Source organism: Rattus rattus, chromosome 1, assembly GCF_011064425.1.
Source record: "Rattus rattus isolate New Zealand chromosome 1, Rrattus_CSIRO_v1, whole genome shotgun sequence".
Classification (NCBI taxonomy): Eukaryota; Metazoa; Chordata; class Mammalia; order Rodentia; family Muridae; genus Rattus; species Rattus rattus.
Window position 1 is genome coordinate 181,779,654 of NC_046154.1, and position 26,386 is coordinate 181,806,039.

Genomic DNA, 26,386 nt, shown 5'->3' on the forward strand with positions numbered 1-26,386 from the left:
GGCACTGGTTTGCCACCATGCTACCTAAGGCAGACAGAGGATATCATCCAGTGGCATGCTAGCCTCACAGCCAGCCTACATCTAGAGTCCTCATAACGTGCAAGTATGTGGTGGATAGAAGGGAGAGGAACAGAAGTAGAGCAGCTTGAGCCTTATGAAAAGCTTCAGAACTGGAGACTCAAGGGTGAAAAGGAATAGCCTGTTGTGAGTGACCAGCTCTACCACCTTGGGTCATGGTGAGCACCCAGCCTGAGCTGCCACTTCTGAGTCCTTGGCCGCAGGGGTCAGTGTCAATGGCTATAGTTTATATTTTCACTACAGAACATGGGGATGTCTTTGGTTGGGGTAGCTGCAAGGAACCACATGGATGACCTGGAGTAGTACATAACTGACCCTCCCCTTCACTGGCTGTGGTGCTCTGGAGAGCCAGCCCCATCTCTCATCACAGCCATGGAGAGTAGGCACTGTGTCTCATTCAGGCAGCACAGTAGAGCTGATACTTGTGACTGGGCTGTGAGAGATCTGACTCAAGCCATCAGCAGAGCTGCCTACAGGGTGGTGAGTGCTGGAGAATTAATCCTGTCCCTCACCAGCTTCAACATTTAAGAAAGCAGGCCCTGCCTGGACAACACAACAGGGCTGACCCTGGTGGTGAGGCATAGGTGAACAGATCCTGACAGAGAGAACATGGGAGAGCTGGTTGCAACACTCCTCTCTCTACCTTGAGGTGGTATGGATGTGGGGGTGATGCTTTCTCTCTTTCATCCCTAGCCACCTCCACAGAGATGGCCCAGGGGTCATAAGAGTGGGTGAGGTGGCCCTGTCCCATGTTGGCTATAGCACTAGGAAGAGAGGACCCTGTACCTCGCCTGGGCAGCACAGTAGATCTGGCTCTGGAGGCATGGATGACAGTGAGCCATCTCAGAGGGCAAGAGAGTAGAAGAGTTGACCCTACCTATTGTTGATGACTACATTGGCTAGCATAGGCAAAGTAGTGAGCAGTGTTGGAGCGCTCACCCTGGTGGTACAGATAAGGGTGCAGCTTAGCTACTATCCAGGCCCAGATCCAGGGCTCTGTGCTATCTCGCTTCAAAATCTATATCATCTGCAAATGATTGGAGTATGTGAAAGGGCCAGTCCTGCTGATCTAAAGCTTCAGGACCTCCAAGACACAGGGCAACATTAGGATAAGCAAGAGGAGGCCTGGTGAGGATCCAGTATTGATAGTGTCACAAAAGCCAGGGACCACTAACCAGACCAATGGCTCATTGCAATGAACATTTGCAAGGGACAATGTGTAGACAGAGGCATACATTGTGAGACACAATGTGACATCGTATATATTCCATGATGAGATGTTTTTCTATTGTTTAGAGAGAGAGAGAGAGAGAGAGAGAGAGAGAGAGAGAGAGAGAGAGAGAGTCAATGTTGTAAGACCTTCTGACGGATATGAGGAGATGAAGAGATGAACAGGACTGGGGTACAGGACGTGAAACTCACAAAGAATCAATACAACATTTTTTTTAAAGAAGAAAAGAAAATACTTGTGTGGCCCGGGAAGTAGGAGGAGGGAGAGGAAGAAAAGCATAGAGAAGACCAAATATCAAATTCATGACAAAAAGAAAGAAAAGAAAAAGTGCTTTTTAAAAAGCCAATGGGATATCAGCAATTACTTTATACCAGTAAAGTTGGTGAAATGGACAAAATCCTTGCAAAAGATGGCTTCCTAAAACCCAAGGTAACAAAGAGGTAATTTAAGTAGTTGTGTATCAGAGAAATGAATTGAATTTCTAAATTAAATATGTATTCTGAAAAGAAACTCAGTTGCAGATGGCTTTATTGGCGAATGCTGCCAAACACTCAGAAAGAAACAAAACTGATTCCACACATTTTCTTTCAGAAAATTAAAGAAAACCGTGGCAAAAACTCATTTTTAAAAAGTATGAAAGCTAAAAAAGCAAAACGTAAGACAAACATTACAGACTCACATTCTTAAAAATATCTGTAGTGAAGCATTCACTTGTATGTGTTTGTGTGATCACAATTTGCGATGAGGAGAAGCGTCTTTGTTAAGTGTGGTACCCACACTAATCTGTGGATGTGAGGATATAATTTAGAATGTAGTAAGGAAATATTCTGTTCCAGCAGGTGGCCATATTATAGTGTTCTCTGCAGTTGATGACCTCACGAGCTCCACAGAGCTGGCATAATTTCCCTCCTGTTGAGAGGCTTTACGTCCAACTGGATCGCAGTTGGTTGTGCGAACTTGTGAGTGTCACACTTGCTTCTTTGCCTGTTACAGTTCCTAGGTGCTGCAGCTGGGTAGGACTGTCAATCACCTTCCCCTCAGTCAGCTTGCATAGCATTTCTGGAGCTGTGGAAGCTAGAGCCCAAGCAAAAAAGCTTCAAGTGAGGTAAAGCTCAAGTCATCTGCATCCTGTGTCCTACACGTGTGGTATTTTCAGTAGTGGAGGCCCATAATCGGTCCTTAAGAGGAAAAAAAAGGTAACATAGATGACTATATTGTTTTGAGAGTGACTTGAACTGATCAACTATTTGAGAGGAGGTTTCTTGTGCCTGGAAACAATGAACAGTTGAAGAGTTTCTGGGGAGCTCAATTGCAAGTGATAGTTCTAGATTCTGGTTCCTGTATCTATGGTTCAGGAGACATCACAGAAATATTATGAGAGCCAGAATACTGAGCAGTCTTCTATGAAACATGCTTTCCTAGAAATAGTCACATAAATAAGGCTGGAACAAAGACAATATCCATGGACATGTTAATATAGAAGTGAGTAGATTTTTGTGGGGTCTCATCTCTAGACAAGGAACTACAAGTAATGATTGCTAGGAGGAGAATCAGCCTCTTGCAGGCATGAACCTCCTCTATAGTTACTAGGAGACTGATAGAAGAGTCAGTCTTGAAACAATGTATACAACAAAAAGAAAATTAAGTTCAGAAGGCTGTATTTATATTTGCATGTGCTCATATACAACACACACACACACACACACACACACACACACACACACACACAGACCTGCAAATATTATTCGAACAAAAAGAAGCTGTTATAACCACTTGAGAGGGGGCAGGTAAGAGTAATGTTGGAGGAAGAAATAGAGAAATAAAATTGTTGCAATTTACTTTCAATTAAAATATATTTAAAAAATAAAATATACTGGAGCTATGTCTTAAAAATAATTTTCTCAGATTTGTTCTACTGGTACCTTATACATAAAATACATGGATTAAAATGTAAATTAAATTACATGTAAATGTAACTAAAATTAAAGTAACTAGGGTACATTCATCAAAGTATATTATAAAACATTGTCTGGGAAAATTGATGAGGACTCTTGTAAATGCAACAGGCCAAGTTGGTGAACTGGAAAATCCAAACTTGCAGTTGCCATTGTTACCAGATGAGTTTATGTAATTGATGCAATCCTGTTGAACTTAGTGATAAATTTGGTTTTAGTTAAATATTTATGTTTTTTTTTTTTTACTTTTAAGCTTTCTCTCTCTTTCTCTCCTTGTCTACGTTCCTGTGCCTCTGTCTCTCTCTGTGTATGTGTGTGTACACATCCCTGTTTTCATGCGTAGGTGAAAGGACAGCTAGCAAGAGTTGCTTCTCGTCCTCTACCATGTGGGTCTTTCATAACGAGCTCAGCTAATCAGCTAATGTGGCTTGGTGGAGAATGCATTCACAAGCCCGCCTCTCTTACAGGTTCTTTTTGTTATTTGGTAAACCTTGACAAGCTGATTTCAACTCATACATGGAAAGACAAAGACCCAAGGGAGGTAAACCATTCAGTAACAAGAAGAAAATATAAAGTAGTTGTGTTGGATATATATATATATATATATACATATACATATATATATATATATATGTATATATAAAGATTTTAGGTTAAAATTTAAGTGTTTCCTAGGAATTTTATTCTGACAAATTGTATGTGAAGAGAATTAAATCAACCCATAAAATGTCTTGGTGGGAAAATTTAAGTATGAATTTAAATGATGAAGCCCTCGGCATGCTTTACAAGTAGGTATTCTTATACACAGATTAACAGAAAGATAAAGGATCTGACCTTCAGAAGTGCTGTGTCATTTAGAGTTCTCGCTTGCAGGTTGTAGAAAGTGATGCTGGCAAAGAAGCAAGTGAACAACAGCAAATAGATGCCAGCATGGCTGCAGGCTTCAGAGACACAACAGGGTGCTTGGCAATGAGGTGGAGGAAAGGGTAAAGAATGAACGAGCCTCTGAGAGTCAGCAAGCAGGATCCATGGCTACAGGAGCAGTTGTGTTCTGCCCATGGCACCCTTGACAGAACCTAAGGAGCCACCCACCTTTTGATAATGTTGTGTCTCCTTACTATTCACATCACAAATAAGGAAGATGATCAAATAGGACAAATATGGAGCATCCTTGTCAAAGACGGTCATGGTAGTTTTTTTCTTCAGTTGTCACACATCCATTGTTGTGACACTTAGTTGCTGTTTCCTTTAAAAAATGGGATGTATCTATTTGTTTTTATTTTTGTTTAAATATTAGCTTGTACTGGAATATGGTGACATAAGTGTTTAATCCAAGCACTTGGGACACAGAGGCAGGCAGATCTCTGTGAGTTTGAGGCCAGCCTGGTCTACATAATGAGTTCCGGGATAGCTAGAGCTACATAGGGAGACTCTTCCTCAACACTCAGTCCAAACAAACAAGCAAACAAACACAACCCTTTAAAAAACTAACTAACAAAGTAAGTGGTTTCATTATAGTGTTTCCATGCATTCTTTGTATTAGTACATTATCTTTTCCTACTCCTGTCTTTGACCACCCTTTGTACCTCTAGTATCAGTGGATTCCCAGTGTGTCCCACTCTGCTTTCAAGTACAAGTGTCTACCATCTTCTCTAACTCCCATCCTTAAAACCTCCTCTCTCAAATGGATCCCTTTCTTGGTTCGTGGCTTCATCCCCATTCTCTTTGATATAAATATGAATATGTAATACTAGAAAGTAAGGCCTGCATGACAAAGAACACGTGGCATTTGTCTAAGTCTTGTATGGTTCACTTAATACAATTTCTTTTCCAGATATAGCCATTTTCCTATAAATTGCATAATTTGATTTTTCTTTGTGGCCGAGTAAAATTCTCCTGTGAATATGCACTCTATATCCATTATCAATTCATCAATTGATAGACCTCTTATCTGGTTCTATTTCATGGCTATGGTGAGTAGAGCAGTGATAAATGTAGGTGTATAAATATCTTTGTAGCCAGATATAGTCATTTGGTTGTATGTGAAGGACTGGAATATCTGACCTTATACTTCTATTTTTAATGTTATTGAGAAAAACTTCAAAGTGATTTCTATAATGGCTACACCAGCTTACAGTCATATCATGCACACATAGGATTTCTTTTTGTTAATATACTTCCTACATTTTAAATATTTATTGACCACATGTATCTCTTCTTTTGAAAACCTCCTGATTAGTTTGTTGGCCTATTTATTTTTGGGATATTCTTTTCTGCTAGCTTTTTTTGTTTTGTTTTTAACTTTGTAGTTCCTTACATATTCTTGATATTAGAACCATATCTTCAGCTTAGCTTGCCAAGATTTTTCTCCCATTCTGTGAACTGTTCACTGTCATGGCACTTTTCTTTCTGTGAATACTTTTGAAAATTTTATGTAACTTGAAACGCTTTTATGTAACTTTATTAATTAAAGGTTGTTTCCTGTGCTCTTAGGGTTGTATCAAGGAACTTCTTGCTTGTAACTTGAGGGGCATCACCTGGTTTCTTCTAGAAGCTTCGGTGTTTCAGATTTTATGTAAAGGACTTTCATCATTAAGATTGATTGATTTTATGGAATGTCAGCACTATATGTTGAATAGGCTTCTTTTCCAACTTCATAAAAAATAATGGCCATGGCTGTGTGGGTATGATTCCAGGTCCTCTCTTATATTCCATAAGTCTAGATATTTATCTTATTCAGATCAGTGTGAATTTCATTGTGAACCTACTTCTGACCAATAAATCATTTTCAAATTTGGCTCAGAGGCTCACTGGTACGTTTGCTTGGACTAATTTTCTGTAGGCTAGTGTTGGTAATCCACGTTTATAATATAGACAGTGGGGTGAAAATTTTGGAAAGGATTTGTCTAGAACAAATACAGTGACCTGACTCAGAATACTAGTTTTTCTCCTAACTGGTTAAGGTGGAGTCTTTCAGGCCACCGTATTGGAGATCATTGTGCAGTAATATAGCTAGTAATAACCAGTGCAACAACTGTCTATGAAAACATAATTCACAGTAGTAGACCAATGAATCACACACAATTAAAACTTTTGCTTTGTTTGAAATCAGTAGGTTTTTAAAGTGACCCACTATGAGGAAATAGAACATAGTATTTAGGACAAATAAACTGGGTTTAGTGTCTGCAGATGGGATGGATCCCCAGGTGGGGCAGTCTCTGGATGTCCTTTCCTTCAGTCTCTTCTCCACACTTTGTCCCTGCATATCCTTTAGACAGGAACAATTCTGGCTTAATATTTTTGAGATGTGTGGGTGGCCTAACCTCTGTATATGGTCTCTACAGGTTCTCTCTCCCCTTTATTGTGTATTTCAGCTAATGTAATCACAATTGGGTCCTGGGAGCCTCTTGCTTTCCTGGCATCTGAGGATGCCATCTCCTGGGTATCCCCAGTTCCCCATCCTCCACTGTTACACATCTGTTCAATTTCCTGACCCTCTACACTCCTACCCTATCTGTCTCTTCCCACACGTGATCCTGCCTTCTTTTTCCCTTCCCCTCCTCTATCCCTCTCAGGTCTCTCCCTCTCTCTACCACCTGCGATTAGGTAGGACTTCTAGGTAGGACTGAAGTATCCACACTTTCTGCTGGTCTTTCTGCTTCTTGAACTTCATATGGTCTGTGCGTTGTACTGTGGGTATTCCGAGCTTACTGCTGATGCCAAGAAGTGCATGCTGACAGGAGCTTGTGATAGCTGTCTCCTGAGAGGCTCTGCCAGAGCATGACACATACAGAGGTGGAGGCTCACAGTAGGACTGAGAACTGGATCCCCAATGGAGGAGTTAGGGAAAGTACTGAAGAAGCTGAATGGATTTCTCGCCCCATAGGAAGAACAACAATATCAACAAACCATACCCCTCAGAGCTCCCAGTAACTAAACCACCAACCAAAGAATACATATGGAGGGACTTATGGCTTCAACTGCAGAAGTAGCAGAGGATTGCTTTATCTGTCATGAATGGGAGATTTAAATGTTTGGGACTTCTATGTCTCTACATATGGGCAAATCAGTCTTTATAAGATTCTTTTATCATAAAAAGAAGAAGGCTCTTCTGAGGCCATAAAGAGATGAACAAGTAGAGCGCAGTACCCTCTTTCAGATTATGAGTGCCCCCTTTAAACAGTCCAGGCTCTGTATGAAGTTAACAACAGCATTTTTACACATTTATTTCTACCTTATTCTCATCTTATTTCCCAAGTTTCACACCTTCTTTTAAATTTGAACCTGTACATAACTTCTCCAAATTAGAAATCTTATTTCCTTATTTCCTTATTTCCATACAGAAGTTCCAGCTTCTGTATGACTTTTATTATAGTGGGTCCTTGCTTTCTCTCATATAGCTGGATCTCAGGAGCCTGTATCTCAGTTTCCTAATCTTTGGTTACAGAGGAGTCCTCACTTGTCTTACAGAAAGTAATATTTGCCAATAACATTAATAATATTGATGACAAAGCAATCTGTGTTTGCTTAAGTGTGATATCTTTGTTATTTGTTATTTGGCACCCAATTCTTTCATTTATACTTCTATTCTACATTTCTCTTTGATCTTCTGCATCCTCTTCAAGTTCTCCTCCATTGTCTCCTGTCTCTATAAAATCCTATTTCATTCATCATAATGACTTATCTGTGAAGAGAAGGGAGAAATCCTACATTGGTATATTTTTTATTACAGTAAACATTATTGTACAATAAAATATAAATGAAGTTGGTTGGGGATATTTACTTCTGAGACTAAAGTTTATGTTTTAGAAGAGAGGTTTGAAAACATTTTTGAGGAAAGGGGTATGCAAAATTTAGGTTTTGGAGGATAAAATAGCAAGTCTCTGGTTAGCAAGTAAGTGTTAGACAATACTTGGAATTGAAAGAATTGGGAATGTTAGATGAAAAGAATATTACAGTTGTGCTGAAATAGGGTAAAGGTATATCAAATGTAAGGGACAGTCTACAAACAGGGACAGGAAGTAATAACATCTATGACAGATCGCCTACACTTCACCACTTCATACACGAAGCAGTTTGATGGCATTCCTATTTTAAATTTACATGCAAAATTTCCTATCCCTTGGACAGACAGAAGAAATGTACATCTAGCATATCTTCATGTAAACTGTGCTGATCTCTTTATGGGTGACAATGTATGAGTGGTTTTCTTCAAAGATGAACAGGCAAGTTTCATATTTTTGTCATTTACCGCTTCAAAAAATGTAAATGATAAAAATAACTTTAAAATAGAAGAGGACAGAGCACCAGTCTAGAGCATTAATGAACAAGACAGATAAATGGTTTTAGTTCATTGTCTGTACCAAGGGGTTAAAATCATAGAGAAATACTCTGTTGTGGTTTAGTTACTTAAGATACACTTTTGTTTTCATTTGATAGAAGATCTTTAAAAGTAGGCACTGCATGTTTCTTTATATAGGGTAGCCTCACAGTTAATAACAAGCACATAAATGTATGTAGAATAAGTAATAAATCAATGGAGGAGGTTACTGATTACATACAAGGTGGACTTGAAATACATATATATATGAATTTGTGATGAGAAAACAATAGATGTATAAGAAAAAATCTTCTTGAGTTAATGTGTATTTCTCAAAGGAGAGTTTAACTAAAGTAAAACTCATACACATACTAATTCATACACTTTTAAAATTATTAAATGCTGAATGACCAAGATCAATCATGTTTTATAGTCTTAGAGACTATATATCATAAAGTGAGCAGGAAAGGATGTTGAAGTATTGTTTACATTTGTAATTGTTTAATATCACATTTCAACTTTTCATTTCATAGGTTTATACAGAGTATTAGAATCAGATCCAGGATCCATAAGAATTTTTCACCTTGAATCAAGGATTTATATGATATTCTTCTCAGATTTATTTGGTTTTAAATAACATTTAAAATGTATATATTTGCCTCAAGGTTGTCTTTAAGAAGAGTAATTTCCAATGCCTAAGAATAGCAAAGTAGTAAAGAGAGATTTGGATGATGATGTCATTGAATCTGTCAAAGACCTCCTGTCCAATGAAGACTCAGTGGAAGATGTTTCTAAGAAGAGCGAACTAATTGTTGATGTTCAAGAAGAGAAAGATACAGATGCTGAAGATGGATCTGAAGTTGATGATGAAAGGCCAGCTTGGAACAGTAAGCTGCAATACATCTTGGCGCAAGTTGGATTTTCTGTAGGTCTGGGGAATGTGTGGCGGTTCCCATATCTCTGCCAAAAGAATGGCGGTGGTAAGTTGCATTCGTTTGCTTTAATGGTGAATTGCTACACTAGTATAAACTGCAGCCCGTTATTCTAGGGAGCCCCTATTGTCACTGCAGCCTCATTAGTTCTGAAATTGTGAATTCCATTACAAAGCTAGGGAGATGCATTTGTGGGAAGTCAGCCCAGCTCTGGGTTCAGATGAAGTTTCCATAGGAACAGGTTGGCGTCCTGCAAACACTCAGGGATTGCTTAAGGTAACACATTCTCAAACTTTCTCCCTGGATACTGTAAACATTGCTGAAGGACTGACAGGAATGTTTTTTTAACCTGTGTTATGTTCTTTATGCATGCCAGGTTTTTGCTTTCAATAAGCATCTGAAGCCAATAACACTGAGGGAACATGGACGTTCTCTCCATGACTTATAATCTCTGAATTCTAAGTTGTCTCATTCTTTACCAAAAGCAGAACTAACATGTAATTTAGAATAATGATGGTCTTTAAATTGGGGCCAGCACTTTTAGAACTCGTGAGAAGGAGTGTAACCAGATACTTACCATAATGCTAGTCACTCTTTGAGGTTTTACACATTGATTTGAGTTCTATAACCCAGCTTCAAAAAAAAATACTTTAAAAAAGAAAACACTCTTAATTTTAAACAAAACCTAGGACCATCATTATCACCACTCTTATTATGCAAAGGTGGGCACATAATTATCAATATTTTTGAAGAAAAATGTTGTCCAAAAAAAATCCTTTGGGGGAAAATGTCAACACAAAAAGGCAAATCCTAATAGCTTTGCAGTACAATTCCCCAAAAGAAACCAAAAAACAAAACCCCCAACCAACCAACCAAACCAACAAAATCCCTGGAGAAACTCTTGATGTGGCTCTAATGAAATGCTTTTCTTCCACACATGAAATTGTAGATTCAATTCCCAGCCCAAGGGGAGGGCAATGAAGAAAGACAAATTGTTTTAAAATTTTATAATATGTGCATATAAAATTTGTATGCACAAAGTAGATACAAGTATATATTCTGGCCTATGAAGGTAGCTCAGTAGAAAAAGTACATGGTGTGCAAACTTGAGGACCTTAGTTTTGATGCCCAACATCCACATGAAGGCCATCTGTAGTCTAATGGTCATGGCAGGGAGTCCTGTGAGTCCCTGAGACTTGCTAGGTAGCCAGTCAAATCGAAACAGTGAGTGGCAGTCTCAGAGAGAGAGATTAAAAAATAAAATCTGCATACTGATAGACAAAGATCCTTGAAATTGACCTCTGGCCTCTACATGCTTATGTCCATGCACATGAACAAACTCAAACCTGCATATTCCAGAAGGTACACATTTCCTCATCAAATATTAGAAGGATTACATTGATACTTTATTGGGTCTGTGATTGTTTGGTTGGTTGGCTGAAAATATATATGGTTTTATTCGACTATAATTACATCCCACACATATGTCAAATGAATAGAAGAATTCATGTACTTTTTTCCTCAGTGGTTAAGTTAAAGTGCTCAGGTGTCCTGGTGATTAAAGTGCGTTTGAGATGATTGGATAATTCCACTCGGAGCATAGAGGTTTGGGAAAGCCACCTATTTAACAGATCTACCTGCCTGAGAGCTAAGAATTTAATTTTGTGTGAGATATGCCACATACCACTCATTTCTCAGAAATCAGCAATTTCCCTAGCCAACTGATAATACTATATGGGAATTACTTAGGATGCTAAAGATTAGCATCTGTGCATGACATTTTTTAAAAAAATGTTTGTTTGCTTCCTAGTCTTTTTAGTTTTTGTTTCTTTGGTTTTGCCAGTTACTTAATGTTCATTTCATTTGCTGAGACGGGCAGAAGTGGATTCTGATTTTGAGAATTTCACTTTCTACACCTTGCTGGATTCTGCTAACAATGAAGGAATCCTCAGCTTAGAGCCTGTTTTCATTTCTTTTAGCAGGGCATCCACCTTGATGGAGAGCTATTACAGAGATGACATGTAGTTCATTAGTTATTAGCAAGACAAATCCCTCTATTCTCTTGATAAAAATAAGAGTCACATTGCTTTCTCTACTATTGATTTCTTGTCTAGAAAAAAAAAAAAAACGGAGGACAATATTTCATGTCTCATGCAATATAGGCTGGGTTGCCAGGGGACAAAGAGTGTGGAATGTAGTTTTCTCGAAAGTTGGGGAGTTTCTTTAAAAAGCACAAAACAACCAAAAACACTTACTCATGAATCATTTGAAGCATCTTCTGAATAAAAGGCAAAAAAGGTTTAACATATATGTTGATTTATGTAGATGTTACATTTAATGCACAGGACTTAATGCAGCTTAAGATTCAGAGGATTCCTTTTTTGTGCGGTCACTCTGACAGATAGACCTGGCTTTCTCATATTTCAAGCCATGTGAACTTTCTATGTCTTGCTCATTTCTTCAGGCTCAATTCCTAAGCACGTAAAATGAGATTAGCCATTGTAACACACTAAACACACTATATTTGTGTGTGTGTGTGTGTGTGTGTGTGTGTGCGTGCTGTGCAGTCCACAAGGCATTTGTGCATGTGCATGCTGTTGTGCACCTAGGGAAAGTAGAAGAGCACCTTCAGTGTCCCACTTTATCTCTGTCCACCTTACTCCTTTGTGGTAGGGTGTATTTGTCAATGAATCCAGAGGTGGGCTGCCAGCCTAGAAATGTGAATATATGAAGTCCAGTGTGTATGTCATTTCACACTCATTTGCAATGTTCTCATATACAAATGTGTGCATATAACCTTATCCCACCAATTAAATGGAAGAATGACATTGTCAAGCTGTTGGTATGCAAATCAATAAGTTATAATTTACATGTGATTTTGATTAAAAATGGTTATTTCCTTAACTGTGGGTGTTGGGTACAAATATAACACACATACATTTATTGACAGATGCAAAGCATGTTAGTTGTACTTTCTCAAACACTCTGTGTATACTTTCTCTCAATTTTGGAAACAAAAAGAATATATGGTTCGTGAAGCGAACTTTTTATGTATGTTATATATGAAAACAAATCATATTGTGCTTTTAAAAATTATTTGTTTTAATTTTTTTCAGACTAGGAGTTTGCTCTCCTTTGGTATTACTTTATTTAGAATACAAAACAAATTAATTCTGTCCAATGTAATTGGTCTCATTCTATGCTTTCAGAATGCAGGACTTAAAAGAGTTTAGGTGAAAATTTAGTAAATAGCTTTGTAACGCTGTGTGAAGATGGATTTGAGTTCGTGAAGCCTATTGATATGAAAAGCTATTTCAAAGAACTGATCCTTTATTTTCCAATGAAGTTAATTATCTTTTCAACAGAATAAAAGTCAGGCTATTTATAAATGCCATTTAATAAGAATTATTCTACCAGGAACTACACATTTAGCATTTTAAGACATTGCTGTGAATTTGTATGCGTGTGTTTGTGTGTGGTGCACATGTGTCTTGGGGGAATATGCTTGCAGAGGTCAGAGATTTCAGGGGTCAGTTTTCTCCTTCCACTGTGGGTTCAAGGACTCAAACTCAGGTCATAAGACCCATGTAGCATAAAGTTTACCTATGGAATCATACAACTGCCCTGAGGAACTTCTTATAGCAGTCAAATATAGGATTCAAAGTTTTGAAAGTTTGAAGAAGGTCAGTTATGTTTTCTTCAAAGACATCTATTTGTATTATAAAAAGCCTTCCAAATAGTGTCTTTTATGAAATGATTCCAGTCAACGTACACTCTAGTATGACTATTGAAAATATGACCCATTCTGTTTGTTCTTATCTCTCTAGGTGCATATCTTTTGCCATATTTAATACTACTTCTGGTGATAGGAATTCCACTCTTCTTCTTGGAACTTTCTGTGGGTCAAAGAATTCGGAGAGGCAGCATCGGGGTTTGGAATTACATAAGCCCTAAACTGGGTGGGATTGGATTCGCAAGCTGTGTAGTAAGTTTCCCTCCCTGACATTTGCTCTTACCTGGGCTGGTGCAGATTGATGGAATCTTCATCTCTGTAAACTCCAAGTCATTGTCTGTGCGATCATGTTTTGGAAGCTACTGGGACATAGAGTGCTTACTATACAAACTTTCTATGACTACTATGGACAATACCTGAATTTTATCATGTATTCAGGTATTTAAAAGTTCAACTTAGAAACATTGCTTGCAAGAAATGACCATGTGTTTCAGAAACAAATGTAAAATTAAGACTTAAACGTTAGGTGGAGTAATTGCACATTGCCATTTTAAGGGTAGTGACTGAGGACACATGATGTGATAACATCCTTTTCTTTTGCAGGTGTGCTATTTTGTGGCTCTCTACTACAATGTCATCATTGGCTGGACATTGTTTTACTTTTCTCAGTCTTTTCAACAACCTCTCCCTTGGGATCAATGCCCCCTGGTGAAAAATGCATCTCATACTTGTAAGATATTTCCTATATTGTCTTCTTATAGCTAACATTTTAAAGAACAATAAAGGCAAAGACTTCTTTTTCTGCTTTTTAAAATATTGTGGTGGGTGGAAACCTTTGAAGGAAAATCATAATAGGCTTTCTTCTGCATTTGGAACAATCACTTTCTTTAGTTTTAGGAGTCTACAAATCAGAGGGATAAAGTCAACATCGTTTAATTTTATTGACTCTTTTCAGATTAATTTAATGCACTTAAGGCTTTAGGGCTTTAGGTTAAACGATTCTGCGAGCTCTCTGTTGTAAACCCTGAATACCCCGGGAAAGCCTCATATTCATTAAAATCTACAAAAGGGAAACATAACACTGATTGAACTGAATTTAGTGTTTATATGCAGTTAGCTCTACTGTCTTACAGGTTTCACTTCTATAAACCTTAAAAGGTCAAGAACCATTTTCTATAGAATTCACCTCACTTCTGAACTTAAAATTTTTCTATTAGCCATATTGAGGAACGTAGAATGTAACAAGTGTATCATTTTATTTAATCCAGTGTATACAAAATGTCACCATTTGAACTTGCCGTGTATGCAAGTTTTGCTTTGGTATCACAACAGTTTAAATTGGTTTTCATGCAGCCATTTTTAAAATGTGGTTTGAATTTTACACTACAGCGCCTGCTACTTCGTATTCTTGTTTTTTGTTTTGTTTGTTTTGTTTTTTAACAAAACCTCTTTCACCAGCAGCTACCACATTTGACTGTGTAGGGCTAGTGTGTGTGATAATTAATGGTTCTGGGAGTGGAAACAGAAAGTATTTATTTTAATTATCTCCCTGAGATGTTTGCATATAATTCTTAATACATATCAAAGAGGATACCTGTTTGCTGAGTTTTACAGAGTTTTCAAATTTTTTACTGCTCATCACCAACAGATTGCTGTTGTGAGGTTAATGTTTTCCTAGGAAATGGTAAGATCTGTTGTGGTTTGGTCTGCTGTTAGGTATTTGCAATGTTTCATTCTGTATCTGAAGGTCTGGGTCTACGAGTAGTGACTTCTCGCACTTAATAAGCTTGTGTTGTGTAAACCTTCTTCCTTGATTTAAAACTGTTGGTTAAATAAAATTAGCTGCAGCCAGTTGCTTGACGGATCACAGGTAGTTGGGTTTGGAGTGACCTAGTTAGGGGTGGCGCAGAGAGAGAGAGGGAGAGCACAGGAAGCTGTCATGACGGGAGATGGACCATGAACGCATGGCCAGGAGAAACAGCAAGTATCTGGGGTACACTGCTGGGAAGGCAGCCAGGCCAGCAGTCAGAAGAGTAGATGAGGGGTTACCCTCCAGTAATTGCTAAAGTCAAATAAAAAAAAAAAAACCATAGTCCAAATCTCATTTATTTGCAAGCTTAAATTGGTTGTACTAGAAAGAACTGGATAATGGGCTTGCTGAATGCATCCCAGTATTAATCATTACTCCACTATAATCTGAATGATAGCATTTTGTCTTTTTTTTCCCTGACAGATATTGAGCCAGAATGTGAAAAAAGTTCTGCCACCACTTATTACTGGTACCGTGAAGCACTGGATATCACCAGTTCCATCTCTGAAAGTGGGGGCTTAAACTGGAAGATGACTATCTGCCTGCTGGCTGCCTGGGTCATGGTTTGTCTGGCCATGATCAAAGGCATTCAGTCCTCTGGAAAAGTTAGTATATTAGAATCCCTCCTGATTTTGCTAAGCACCATTTGTGGGTACTGTCGATCCCTTTCATCTATATCCCCAAATTCCACTGACAAATTGTTTGAATACTTTAGGCGTTTACAGATTAGCCAAAAGTGGTGCTTTAAAAAAAAGTCTCTAAAAAAGGGGCATAAGTAATGAAGTGTTTTATAGTGACATTTAATATCATTGATATTATTTCTTCTTTCCAGCATTTAAAATCTGTTTATTTTGCTACTTACTCATTATCAGCTGCTTTCGTTCTCTTAGTACAAATCAGACCAGTCACGGAAACTCCTGGAGTGAGGAAGTTACTTTTTCTGTTTGTTCATTTTTTTTTATCATTTCCTTCCCTCAGATGTTGTGTTAAAAAGTAATTGCATAGTGAATATTCAAATTGTGAACTGTTGTGTGTTTCTTAAAGTTCTTGATGTCCTCAAGTGTTTAGAATAGTTCAGACCAACAACACAGAATAAATAAAAGATGGCAAGAGCATACCCTTCAGCCCAAAAACAAATTTAAAAACACTGAAAAGGACATCAGTGGAAGTGTGAAGTCTCTGTAGTTTGCTCTTTTTGTTTTAAAATGATGCACCGGGGATATGATTGCTATCCATTCTTTATTTTCAGAAGCATGGGAGTTCTATTCCTGCTATTGCCTCTGTGTTAAAGCCCTTTTCATGTCTCAGCTGCCTCATAGCCAGAACTCAGTGTTGACTCTTCTCGCTGGCCCCTGATGATGATGATGATGATGATGATGATGATGATGATGATGATGATGATGATGATGATGATGATGATGTGTGTGTGTGTGTGTGTGTGTATAGAAATATAATACATTTTCCTTTCAAAGGGTAACTGTAATCACTTATCTTTTCAATCTAACAAGACATCATAGGTAAGCATAAGTCAGAAGAGTGACAGTCAGACTACTCTCTACTATTATCAATGATAAGAATAAATAATAACAAAAGCATGTTGAATAATGATAGTAATAATAATAATAATAATAATAATAATGATAATAATAATAATAAGTGGCCAGCACAGGTGATTTGAGCAAAACCAGTATTAGGCACTGATGCTTAGAACATGTTGTTGTTTTTGTTGTTGTTGTTGTTGTTTTGTTGCTCTGGGAGCAAATACTTTCTATGTTACTTTACATAATCCTAAAAGCTCTAAGGTTTAGTTCCTACTTTCAGAGCCACTTTACTGATTTTTAGAAAGAGGCTAAGAAATTGGACGATATCCCTAAATTTCATGAGAGATCAGTTTGAAGACTCAAATAGGCACATACATACCACGTTGATGGTAGTAAAATAGCCACGTGTCGTCTTGTCTTGACAGCAAGACACGTGACAGCCACGTGTCTCCCTGTCTTTAGTTGAGGAGTCCGTGGGATGGGACACTCTATGCTGCTTCTGAGTGTGTTATTTATGCCCACCAAATGATGGCTTGGGAAGGGGAATGAGGGTGGCTAGAAGTTGGTCTAATTCACCTTTGCTTCCTGCTAATTTAATTTTAGTAGTAAATATTGGTGTCATTTTTAGCCTGTAAATCACCATTGACATGTACCCAGCATTCTTTTTTTTTTATTTTTCCTGCAGTGGCTGCTATATTTATGTCGCATGCGAGTGGGTGAGCAGAATAGGTAACACAACTAAGTGTCTTTCAATCTTCTGTTAAGTGTTAACAACTTAGTAATTTCAGACAGTGCTTTGATTGAGTGTAACTTGACTGCGTAGGAGGCACTGAAGTTAGATTATAAGTAAAGGAAGAAGCTTTTAAACCATGTCTGATCACATGCACATAACTGCTCAGGTAATGTTATGTGGGAGGAAGAGTCACCTCTGGACAGGCATAGCCATCATGATTTAAAAGCCGTCATGATCAAGTTCGCTAAGGTTTCCTGAATTTGGGTCTTATTGTAACTAAGAGAATAGTCTCGTCTTTTAAAAATATGCTATATTTACAAGTTGCAATTGTACACATGTATGAAATCCAAACTTGGAGCTACCACTGTGGAAGAGAATGTATGACAGTTCAAACTAATTGACATCTCTTTCATATAGAATATTTAACAATTCTTATAATAAGACTATTTAAAATTTGCTCTCAATGATATCGGTGGTAGTTTCCTGTTTTATCTTTGATATCATGTAATAAAAATGTATCAGTAGAATGGGATATAACTTACATAGTACCTGTGATATACTAGTTCAGTGACAGATCCTTAGGGAGAAGGCAACAGTGAGGCAGAATTTGAAACATGTTGTTTTGTACTCGATGCTCTAATAAAATTCAGGGTCTCTTTCACTGTACTATTTATACTTATCCGAAAATGATTTCATAATCCAGATGGGCCAAAAGCTAGTTGAAATGAGTGTTTGAATCAACATAGTTCCTTTGTATGGCATAAAAAGAAGAGCATTATAAAGGATGGATGTAAAGCTCTGTATGTGCATTAAACAGCCAAGCAAAAGCCTGGAGAAATAGTTTCGCAAGTGCTGGATACAGAGTCAAGCTGAAGGCTTGCTCATGCAAATTGTCCTAAAGGCGACACTGCTAAGAGATGAGAATCTCTTATGTAATTTCTCAGACATGCAAATACATGCAGGGAGCAGAGGGATGGATGCACTCTGAAGCCTGAGTGACAAGAGTAGGATGCTGGGAATCTCTCTGGCCAGGTCCCGTATGCAACTGCATCACTGACTTCTTCTAGCTTTTATTTTCCTGCTTTTATTATGGAGAAGAGAAACCGTAGAACTTTGATCACAGTTAACATCCAGTTGAATAAAAAGGAGGCAGCATAGTCAAAAAGAACAGGACCATGACCGAATATCAGGCTATAGAGGGACTAAGAGTGATGATAAATCCTCAAACAAAATCCTTTACGTTTCATGATGCTTGGTGTCAGTGAAATTGTTTGCCTCCACAGTGGACAGCTCAAAATTATTGTATATGGCTTAAAATTAAACAAAGGCGCATCTGGTCTAAGAATATGTACTTCTTAGACTATACAAGGCTCATCAACACTTCTATTTATCTAGTCACTTTACAAATTACTGTGGCATTGGCTACGTTCAGAAGCTCTCTGTGCGCTTGTTACCACATTTTATTCCCAGATTGGATGACTGAAATAAAATGATCTCATCTTGCTTCAGCTTCAGGGTGACGTTCCTTCTTAGCATTTCTTTATTACTGATGTACTGCTCTGTTAAGTATGCTGCATACATTGTTTTCTTTATTCTGTCAAATGGCTTATGTGTCTTATCTCTAATTTACAACAAAGTCAATAAATTCAGAAGGAGTAACTGCCCAGAAGTAAGTACCTAATAAATGACGGAACTAAAGCCAAGCAACCAAGTCCCCCAAATAAGATATTTTTTTCTGAACGTGTCTTTATAATAAACATTTTAATATAAAGAGAAAATCAATTGTGATTTTAATACATTTCCTAATTTTAGTATTATCATAAGATGAAAATATCCTATAAAATATGTAGCTTGATAAACTGATCTTTGATTCAGGGTAATTTCTGTGAAAGATATTTTGGTCGACAATTCCTAAGAGGCTTAAAGCTAGCAAAGGAACATGTTTCACTTCTCTGTTCTGAGAATGCATACTTAGACTGTATCATGGACGCTGTCTATTTATCTATCTATTTTGCCAAAATATGGAATACTTGCTGTTTACCAAAACTGTTTTAATTCTAAAAATACAAAAAGAAACATAGCCTGAACTTAGAAAGTATCTATTCTAGTGACAAGTGCAAACCACATATTGGTAGAAATAATTTCAAGTAGTAGTATACAATACCAATGTATGTATGCACAAGATTTAGGTAGCAATATACAATAAAGCTATTTTATATGACAGCATACGTGTGTCTATGGTATATACAGGCAGATTTATTTGAATATTCATTAGCAATGTCATAAAAGATTTTGCTATAAAATTAGCTATTTGTATAAATGTAAATTTGTGTGTAAGAAAAATGTGGATATTTTGCATAGTGCTTAATTAAGAAATATTCTTTTAACTCTTGGAATTTTAAATGAAGTATATAAACCTTTATCTGCTTAGAGAAGAATACAAAGGTTTTGCATAATTAATAGTATCCACCTGTTTGAAATTCTGATAGCTTTTACACTTTAATTTGAAATATTTTGTTTTTTCCTTAATAACACATTAAATTCAAATTAGTGTATTTAAGAACATAAATATATATTGAACTAATAAAAAATGGGAATAACTGGGACCAGATATTTAGAATAGAATGTTAAAAATATTATACATTAAAGATACTGTAGTGTAGAGAATTTGTATACAAAAGAAACCTTAAGCTTTCTATAAAAAAGTTATCTTTTATTTTATCTATAGTACTTTTGTTACAGTATTTATTTAATGTACAGTTGTTTTTGGTGATCCACTGTAAGCTGTGCACTAGTGAATATTGATTTCAATCGAGCAGTCTCTGTCCTCATAAAACCTATAGTGTAAGGAGTCTGCCAGTTAATTGCTGTAGTAAGTATAATAATGGAGAGAAAGAGAACAGGCACGAGGCAGTTTTTGAAATGATCCTGGGGTTTGGGAGGTTTCACAAAGTGGGTAACTGGGGAGTACTGCTAAGATTGTCGGATGGAAGTTACCAGAAGGTTCAGAGACAGGTCACTGTAGGCATATAGAATCCAGCATTCATCAAGCCCAGAGGATGCTAAATGCTCCCCTGTGACTCTGACATAGAGTGTGAGGAGTGGGAGATAAAGCAAGAATTGTGACCTGGTTGCTGATGGACATTGACGTGTCTACAGAAACTGGTCAAACACTCGGCTGTTATGTAATGAGCACGGAAAAGAATTGAAGATTTTTAAACAATTCAGCCAACAATAACATCAGACTTCTAGAACACTCCATACAAAAGAGGTGTGGATGTTGGATCTGTGGGATGCGGACGGGAGCCAGCAAGAAGAATCTGGAGGAAAGAGGAGCAGGAAATGCACTGAGCGTCAGGAAGGTCTTTCAAGTCACTTATCAAGCAGCAAATTGAGTTTGATTTAAAAATGGGCAGAGAAGATTTCATGATTTTGGTAGCCTCAAATTCATGGAGGGCTATGATCGAATGAGACCCAGGGACTCTGCAGATTGAAATCATATTATCATAGCAGAAGACAATCAAAGATTATTGGAAAGATATCTGTTTTTACTAATAAAAATAGATTTATTCTATCAATATATTGATTTTAAAACATTGGCTTTCTGCACATAAAACTAACTTCTTCCTGATATCTTCAGCATGTTTAAGCATGACTTTTAGAGGATGAACTACAGAGGAACACATAAGCATCTTGCTTTATATTGCAAGGTCTTTACAGTTACTCAACAAACGTTACTTGATTCACACACTCCGTACTCCAAGGCTCTCCTACTTTGAGAATTTCCATCAATTCTCTCAGCTTCCCCTCCTTTCCTTGTTACACGCGATCATGTTGTGTAGCTGTTCTGTGTCTGCAAGTGTTTTAGGAGTTCAAGAGCTGGTAGTGACCCAGAAAGGTATGGTCTCCATTCCCACAGAGCTTATGAAGCAACAGAGTGAACGGAGCGTGAGAAAACTCAAGTAAGGAAACTTTCTCAGGGCTACATGACGTCACAGACTAAACCGCACCTAATGGTAACATCTCCAAGGTGATATCACCTCTACTTTGGCAGAAGTGACAGCAGATGGTGGATTCAGTTTGGCAAAAGATGTCTCGGTGGTGCTCAGGGTGACTTCTGGGTGAAGATGGTTCTGACTAGAGAAGAGAAGCAGGGAGTATGCTTTCGGGCAGTGACTGATCATGCTCAGCCTACGAGGTGGCAACAGCTTCGGGACCTGGGCTCTGCGGGCAAGAAAACATTAAAGCTTTGCAGGGATGATGGCACAATTAGCAATTTGCTCAATGCTATTAGAAACACTTATGTTGCATTTAGCAGAAAACAACACAGCCGGGATGCTGATCTGGAAACCATGAGCATACTGCAGACTGTCTTGGAAATCTATGCATCTTTGACTTCCAGTACCTGGGTGACGAAGGCCGTTTTCTGAAACGGAGGGGCCACAACTTGGAGGGAAATTTCAGAAGTTTTCTTTTCTAGTCGGAAAGGTTTAGACCTATTAGACAGCCCCGTGAATATTTCAAGAAGATAGTTAATGCCCGAGCAAAGTGTTTCCTCTGGGTAGCAGCAATTTCCTGAGTTCCTCAGAGGCAAACATTGCAGAAACAAATAGTTAAAGGATTTACAGTGAGTGAGATGCATAAAAATTAGTACATTGGGAGCTTTACGGATTCATCACATATCGCTCAAAACATGTGTGAAACGTTAACCAAGACTTGTTAGGAAATTCATGACATTTCTTTCCTAAACATTGCTTTTAAATATGCATTACATACAAGCAGCACCATTCATCGTACACATGTTTCTGTACTAAATGGAGGAAAAGTAAGTCAGTGCTTTTCTGTGCAGGCACACAATGAGTTACTATTCAGCCATTGAGTAGAATTCCATCCTGCTATTTGAAGCCGCATAGATGGTAAATATTTTTTTATATTTTAAAAGTCCTGTACACACACACACACACACACACACACACACACACACATGCACACACACATACACACACACTATATTTTATTCATCTACTAGATGGAGTGAAGCACTGCCATTTACAGAAATATATGTGGAACATAACTTAGGTGAGGTAAACCACTAAGAGAAAGATAAATTTTAAGTGCTTTTCTGTCTGGATGCTAAAGAATTCTATAACATGAAAGTAGACGGCACAGTAGTCATTATTCTAGAGGTGGGGGAGGGAAGAAAAAGATATAAAACTGTCGGACAATGGTACCCAAAAGACAAAAGAACACAATCTAGCATTTTGTCCCACCCTGGGGTGGGTGGATAATGTTTAGAACGTTTTACTGTGCACCCTAAAATAAGTAAAAGAGAAGAATCTAAAGGTTCACATCAAAATGTTAATTGTCTTAATATTGTTTTTAAACATTTTATACATGTATTGAATTATGCTGCACCCCGTAAATATATACGACAATATGAATCAGTCTAAACAAAGTTTTATTTATCTCTCAAATAAGATTTCAAAGTAGGCTGAATCCAGAACAATCACCATAAAAAAATGACTGTAGGAGTTGTCATCCACAGAGTTAACCGGTGGCTATCAAGAGTGTAGTTTTAACTATCAAGAACGGTCACTAGTCTGTCTTACCCATTGCCATTTCTCTTTGTTTGCAGATCATGTATTTTAGTTCTCTGTTCCCCTACGTGGTACTTATATGCTTCCTAATAAGGTCTCTCCTTTTAAATGGTTCAATTGATGGCATCCGACACATGTTCACCCCTAAGGTACGTACCTTATTTTCCCTTCCATTCATGGTAAAAATGTCCCCATAGCTATGCTTAAGGGCCAATTGTTTTAACATCAACACATTAGATTTCTAAAATACAGTATGTTACCCACTCCAGAAAAGTGGTTTTTCTGTATTTCCGGTCGGACCTACTTCTAATTTTTAAAACCTACCATTCTGGTTCACAAGTAAGAATGTCATTATTTAATATTTCAAAATTCATTCTCCGTAGGAAATATCTTATAGTTTTTACACTGATAAATTTGGGAAACTTTGATCAACATTCACCCATCACCCTCTAGTTGAGGGGTTCACATCTACTTTGAGTAACTAACTGATCATTTGAAACACCAACAATAGCATCTTTCTGCTAGGAGAACTAAAGAAAATATTAATTTCCTGAGTGTCAGCAGGTTACCAATAATCTAAGGCTCTGGGGAAGGATATGACTCCTTCCCAGAAAATTGTTTCATAGAGAAGTAGTGTTTTCTGGGGAACGTTTTACCCCCTCTTGAGTCTTAGTTATAATAGTTCGCTTGGGAGTTTTTATACACACACACACATATTTGAGGAAGATTTTCTTTAGCTTCATAGAGAGTATGACATTCATACCACTATTCTATGAAGTAGATCTAAGTTTATTCCTGTGTATCTTGACCCTGGTTACTAAAAAAAAAAAAAAAAAGTGTATAGTTAATCATGCCTTGTTATTTTTAACTGAACAGAAAACAGAAATAGGTTTGGGAGTGTAAGTGTTTTTGTGATTCACCAAATGAAGGTATCGGCTCACCATTAACTTGTTAAAACTGGTAAGGAAGTCACGAGATGCAATCCAAATGGTTGAGACATTGGAGGTTATATGAAGGATGAATGTGGAGCTGCGGTGGTCCTGTAAGCAGGGAAGCAGAAGGGATTAGCTTCTGTGGAATTTTTTTGTCAGCTGCCTTGTTAGGAGGTAAAAGAAGCTGTGTTCTTTGCGTGTCTGGCTCTGAGTTTGTATTCATTTTGTAGGAGCAAAAATGCTGATGTGGGCGTCTGGTTTTCTTCTGTCGTTTAAAAGTGCTCTTTACTATTTGGTGCCCTTGGGAACTTCCAAAGAACACTGCTTTAAATTCATACATTTCGGCCACCTTAGACTTAAAATCTGCTTCAAGCCTTCCATACTTAATAACCCAGACTATTTATATTCAGAGCATTGGAGAAAATGTTTCCTGAGTTCAATGTAACTCATTCTTCTGGGTAAACTTCTAAAATCTCCTTTCTAAGCTCACAACTGGTTCTCACGTGGTTCTTCAGTCTGATTTTAGTATGTACTTTAGAACTTATGTAACCTTTTAAATGAATCTAGCAGTTAAAGTATCAGCATAAATCAACATTTTTAGTTTGGGTTAAGGATCCATATTAAAATTCTGGTTCTTTTCTTCCCTTTCTCTTCCCTTCCCTTTCTCTCTCCCTCCCTTTTTTCCTTCTTTATTTTCCCCCTCTTTTCAGCTCACTTTCCAGTTACCTTGATGAAATAGTGCTAGTTTACTCTAGGGCAGTGGTTTTCAAGCTGTGGGTTGTAACCCCTTTGACTAACATCGATCTCCAAAAATATTTACATTACGATTCATAGCAGTAGCAAAATTATAGTTTTGAAGTAGCAACAAAAATAATTGTATGATTGGGGGTCGCTAGAACATAAAGAGCCGTATTAAAGGGTTGCAGCATTAGGAAGGTTGAGAAGCACTGATCTAGGGTGACGCTATAAAAATTATAGTAATTATAACATACTTTTTGTTTGTTTTCAGTCATCCTTGATGGTCTTGAACTTAGTTCAGACTGGCCTCAAACCTGTGGTCTCCTGTTTCAGCTTCCTAGGTTGTGGGACTGTGGGCATGAGCTACCATACTTGGCTATGTTACTTTTAATTCACATAGTTTATGGAGGGAAGAAAGTGACTAAGCACACAGACTACCCAGAAACAGCAAGTGGAAATTCAATTTCGATGTAGGCTAAATGAAATCTTTGGAAATGTCTCTTTCCTGCCATCTAGTGGTTAACCTTATAATAGACCGTTCAATGTATTTGGAATTAAGTGTCACAGTGATACAGAATAGGAACATAGAAATACTCCACAAACAGCATATGAATATTGGTTAAATATTGCTTAAATTATGAATGCAATTATTATATTTGATAATAATTCATAAAGTATTAAAAAGAATTAAAAACTAATGCTAAGCACTAAGTCCCAATAGCTGAGGAAATGTGGGAGTTTTAGTGGTCACACGTATTGCTTTTTATTCCTGCCTCTGACCTGCTGGGTATGGTTGGTTTGGCTTCTCATCTTTACAAAGCCTCAGATAACATATTCAATAACTACATGGGCTCGTGTGAATATTAAACAAGGAAAAACATTGAAAAGTGTTTATCTGAGTTTGCCTTTTACAGTTTGCACATACTATCTATATTGGACAATTAGAATTTGGCTGATACTATGGAGATGATTTTGCTTTTACAGTTTCTTTTGGAAAAAGCTGAATTCAGAGGACTACCATGTGACCAGGCTTGCTCTTTTATTAACTTACTTAGCGGCAGCATGATCTGAAACGTGGTAGATTTCATATCCTTAGCATTGTCCCTTGACATTACCCTCAATAAAGACAATTTGACCTTAATGTTAGAAAGAGAAACAAATACCAATTAGGCATTGTTTTGTGACTAGAAATGAATTCGAATATCTACTGAGGTCCATGTCATCTGGACATAATGACAATTATTTCTTTAACTCTTTTATTACATTCTGGAAAGGTTTGATGACTTTTCAGAGAAATAAGGCACTTGGAACAAGTAATGGAACTGTTTACACATTCAGAGCACTAATGATGCCATAGACTTCCTTCTGTTCTCAAAGAAGTGACTCTTATTAAAATGAATGAACAACACAAATTGACAGGTATAGTGACAGCCTAATCCTACCAATTATATACTGGTTAGCTCCATTATCAGATTTTCAGCAGAAAACTCAAAATTTGAGAGAATGGCGAAGTGAAGGAACTATTTCATTTGTGCTGGAAATTGGTTTATTATGCTTTGGAGAAGACAAAGAAGGATATATAATGGGGAATTATCAAAGACTAGTAATTTCTCTGTCATACTCTTCTGTGATGATTTATGAGAAAACACTGACAAATTCTTCTCTAAGTAGAAGACTTCCATATAAGGGCTTGATAGACACTCTTTCCTGCTGCATTCTTAGCTGCTTTCCTAGAAAATATAGTTTTTTCATAATTATTTAGTACACCATTTTATATAACATTTAG

General features: G+C 37.4%; 1 protein-coding gene across 1 annotated transcript in view; it reads left to right on the forward strand.

Moving 5' to 3' along the window:
• Positions 1 to 26,386, forward strand: part of Slc6a15 (solute carrier family 6 member 15) — a 52,634-nt gene that overhangs the window by 11,368 nt on the left and 14,880 nt on the right. The window contains exons 2-6 of the mRNA XM_032911883.1: positions 9,250 to 9,564; positions 13,344 to 13,501; positions 13,853 to 13,979; positions 15,483 to 15,664; positions 22,969 to 23,079. Of these exons, the coding sequence (XP_032767774.1) occupies positions 9,276 to 9,564; positions 13,344 to 13,501; positions 13,853 to 13,979; positions 15,483 to 15,664; positions 22,969 to 23,079 (867 nt within the window). The 5' untranslated portion in view covers positions 9,250 to 9,275. The remainder of the gene's footprint in view (positions 1 to 9,249; positions 9,565 to 13,343; positions 13,502 to 13,852; positions 13,980 to 15,482; positions 15,665 to 22,968; positions 23,080 to 26,386) is intronic.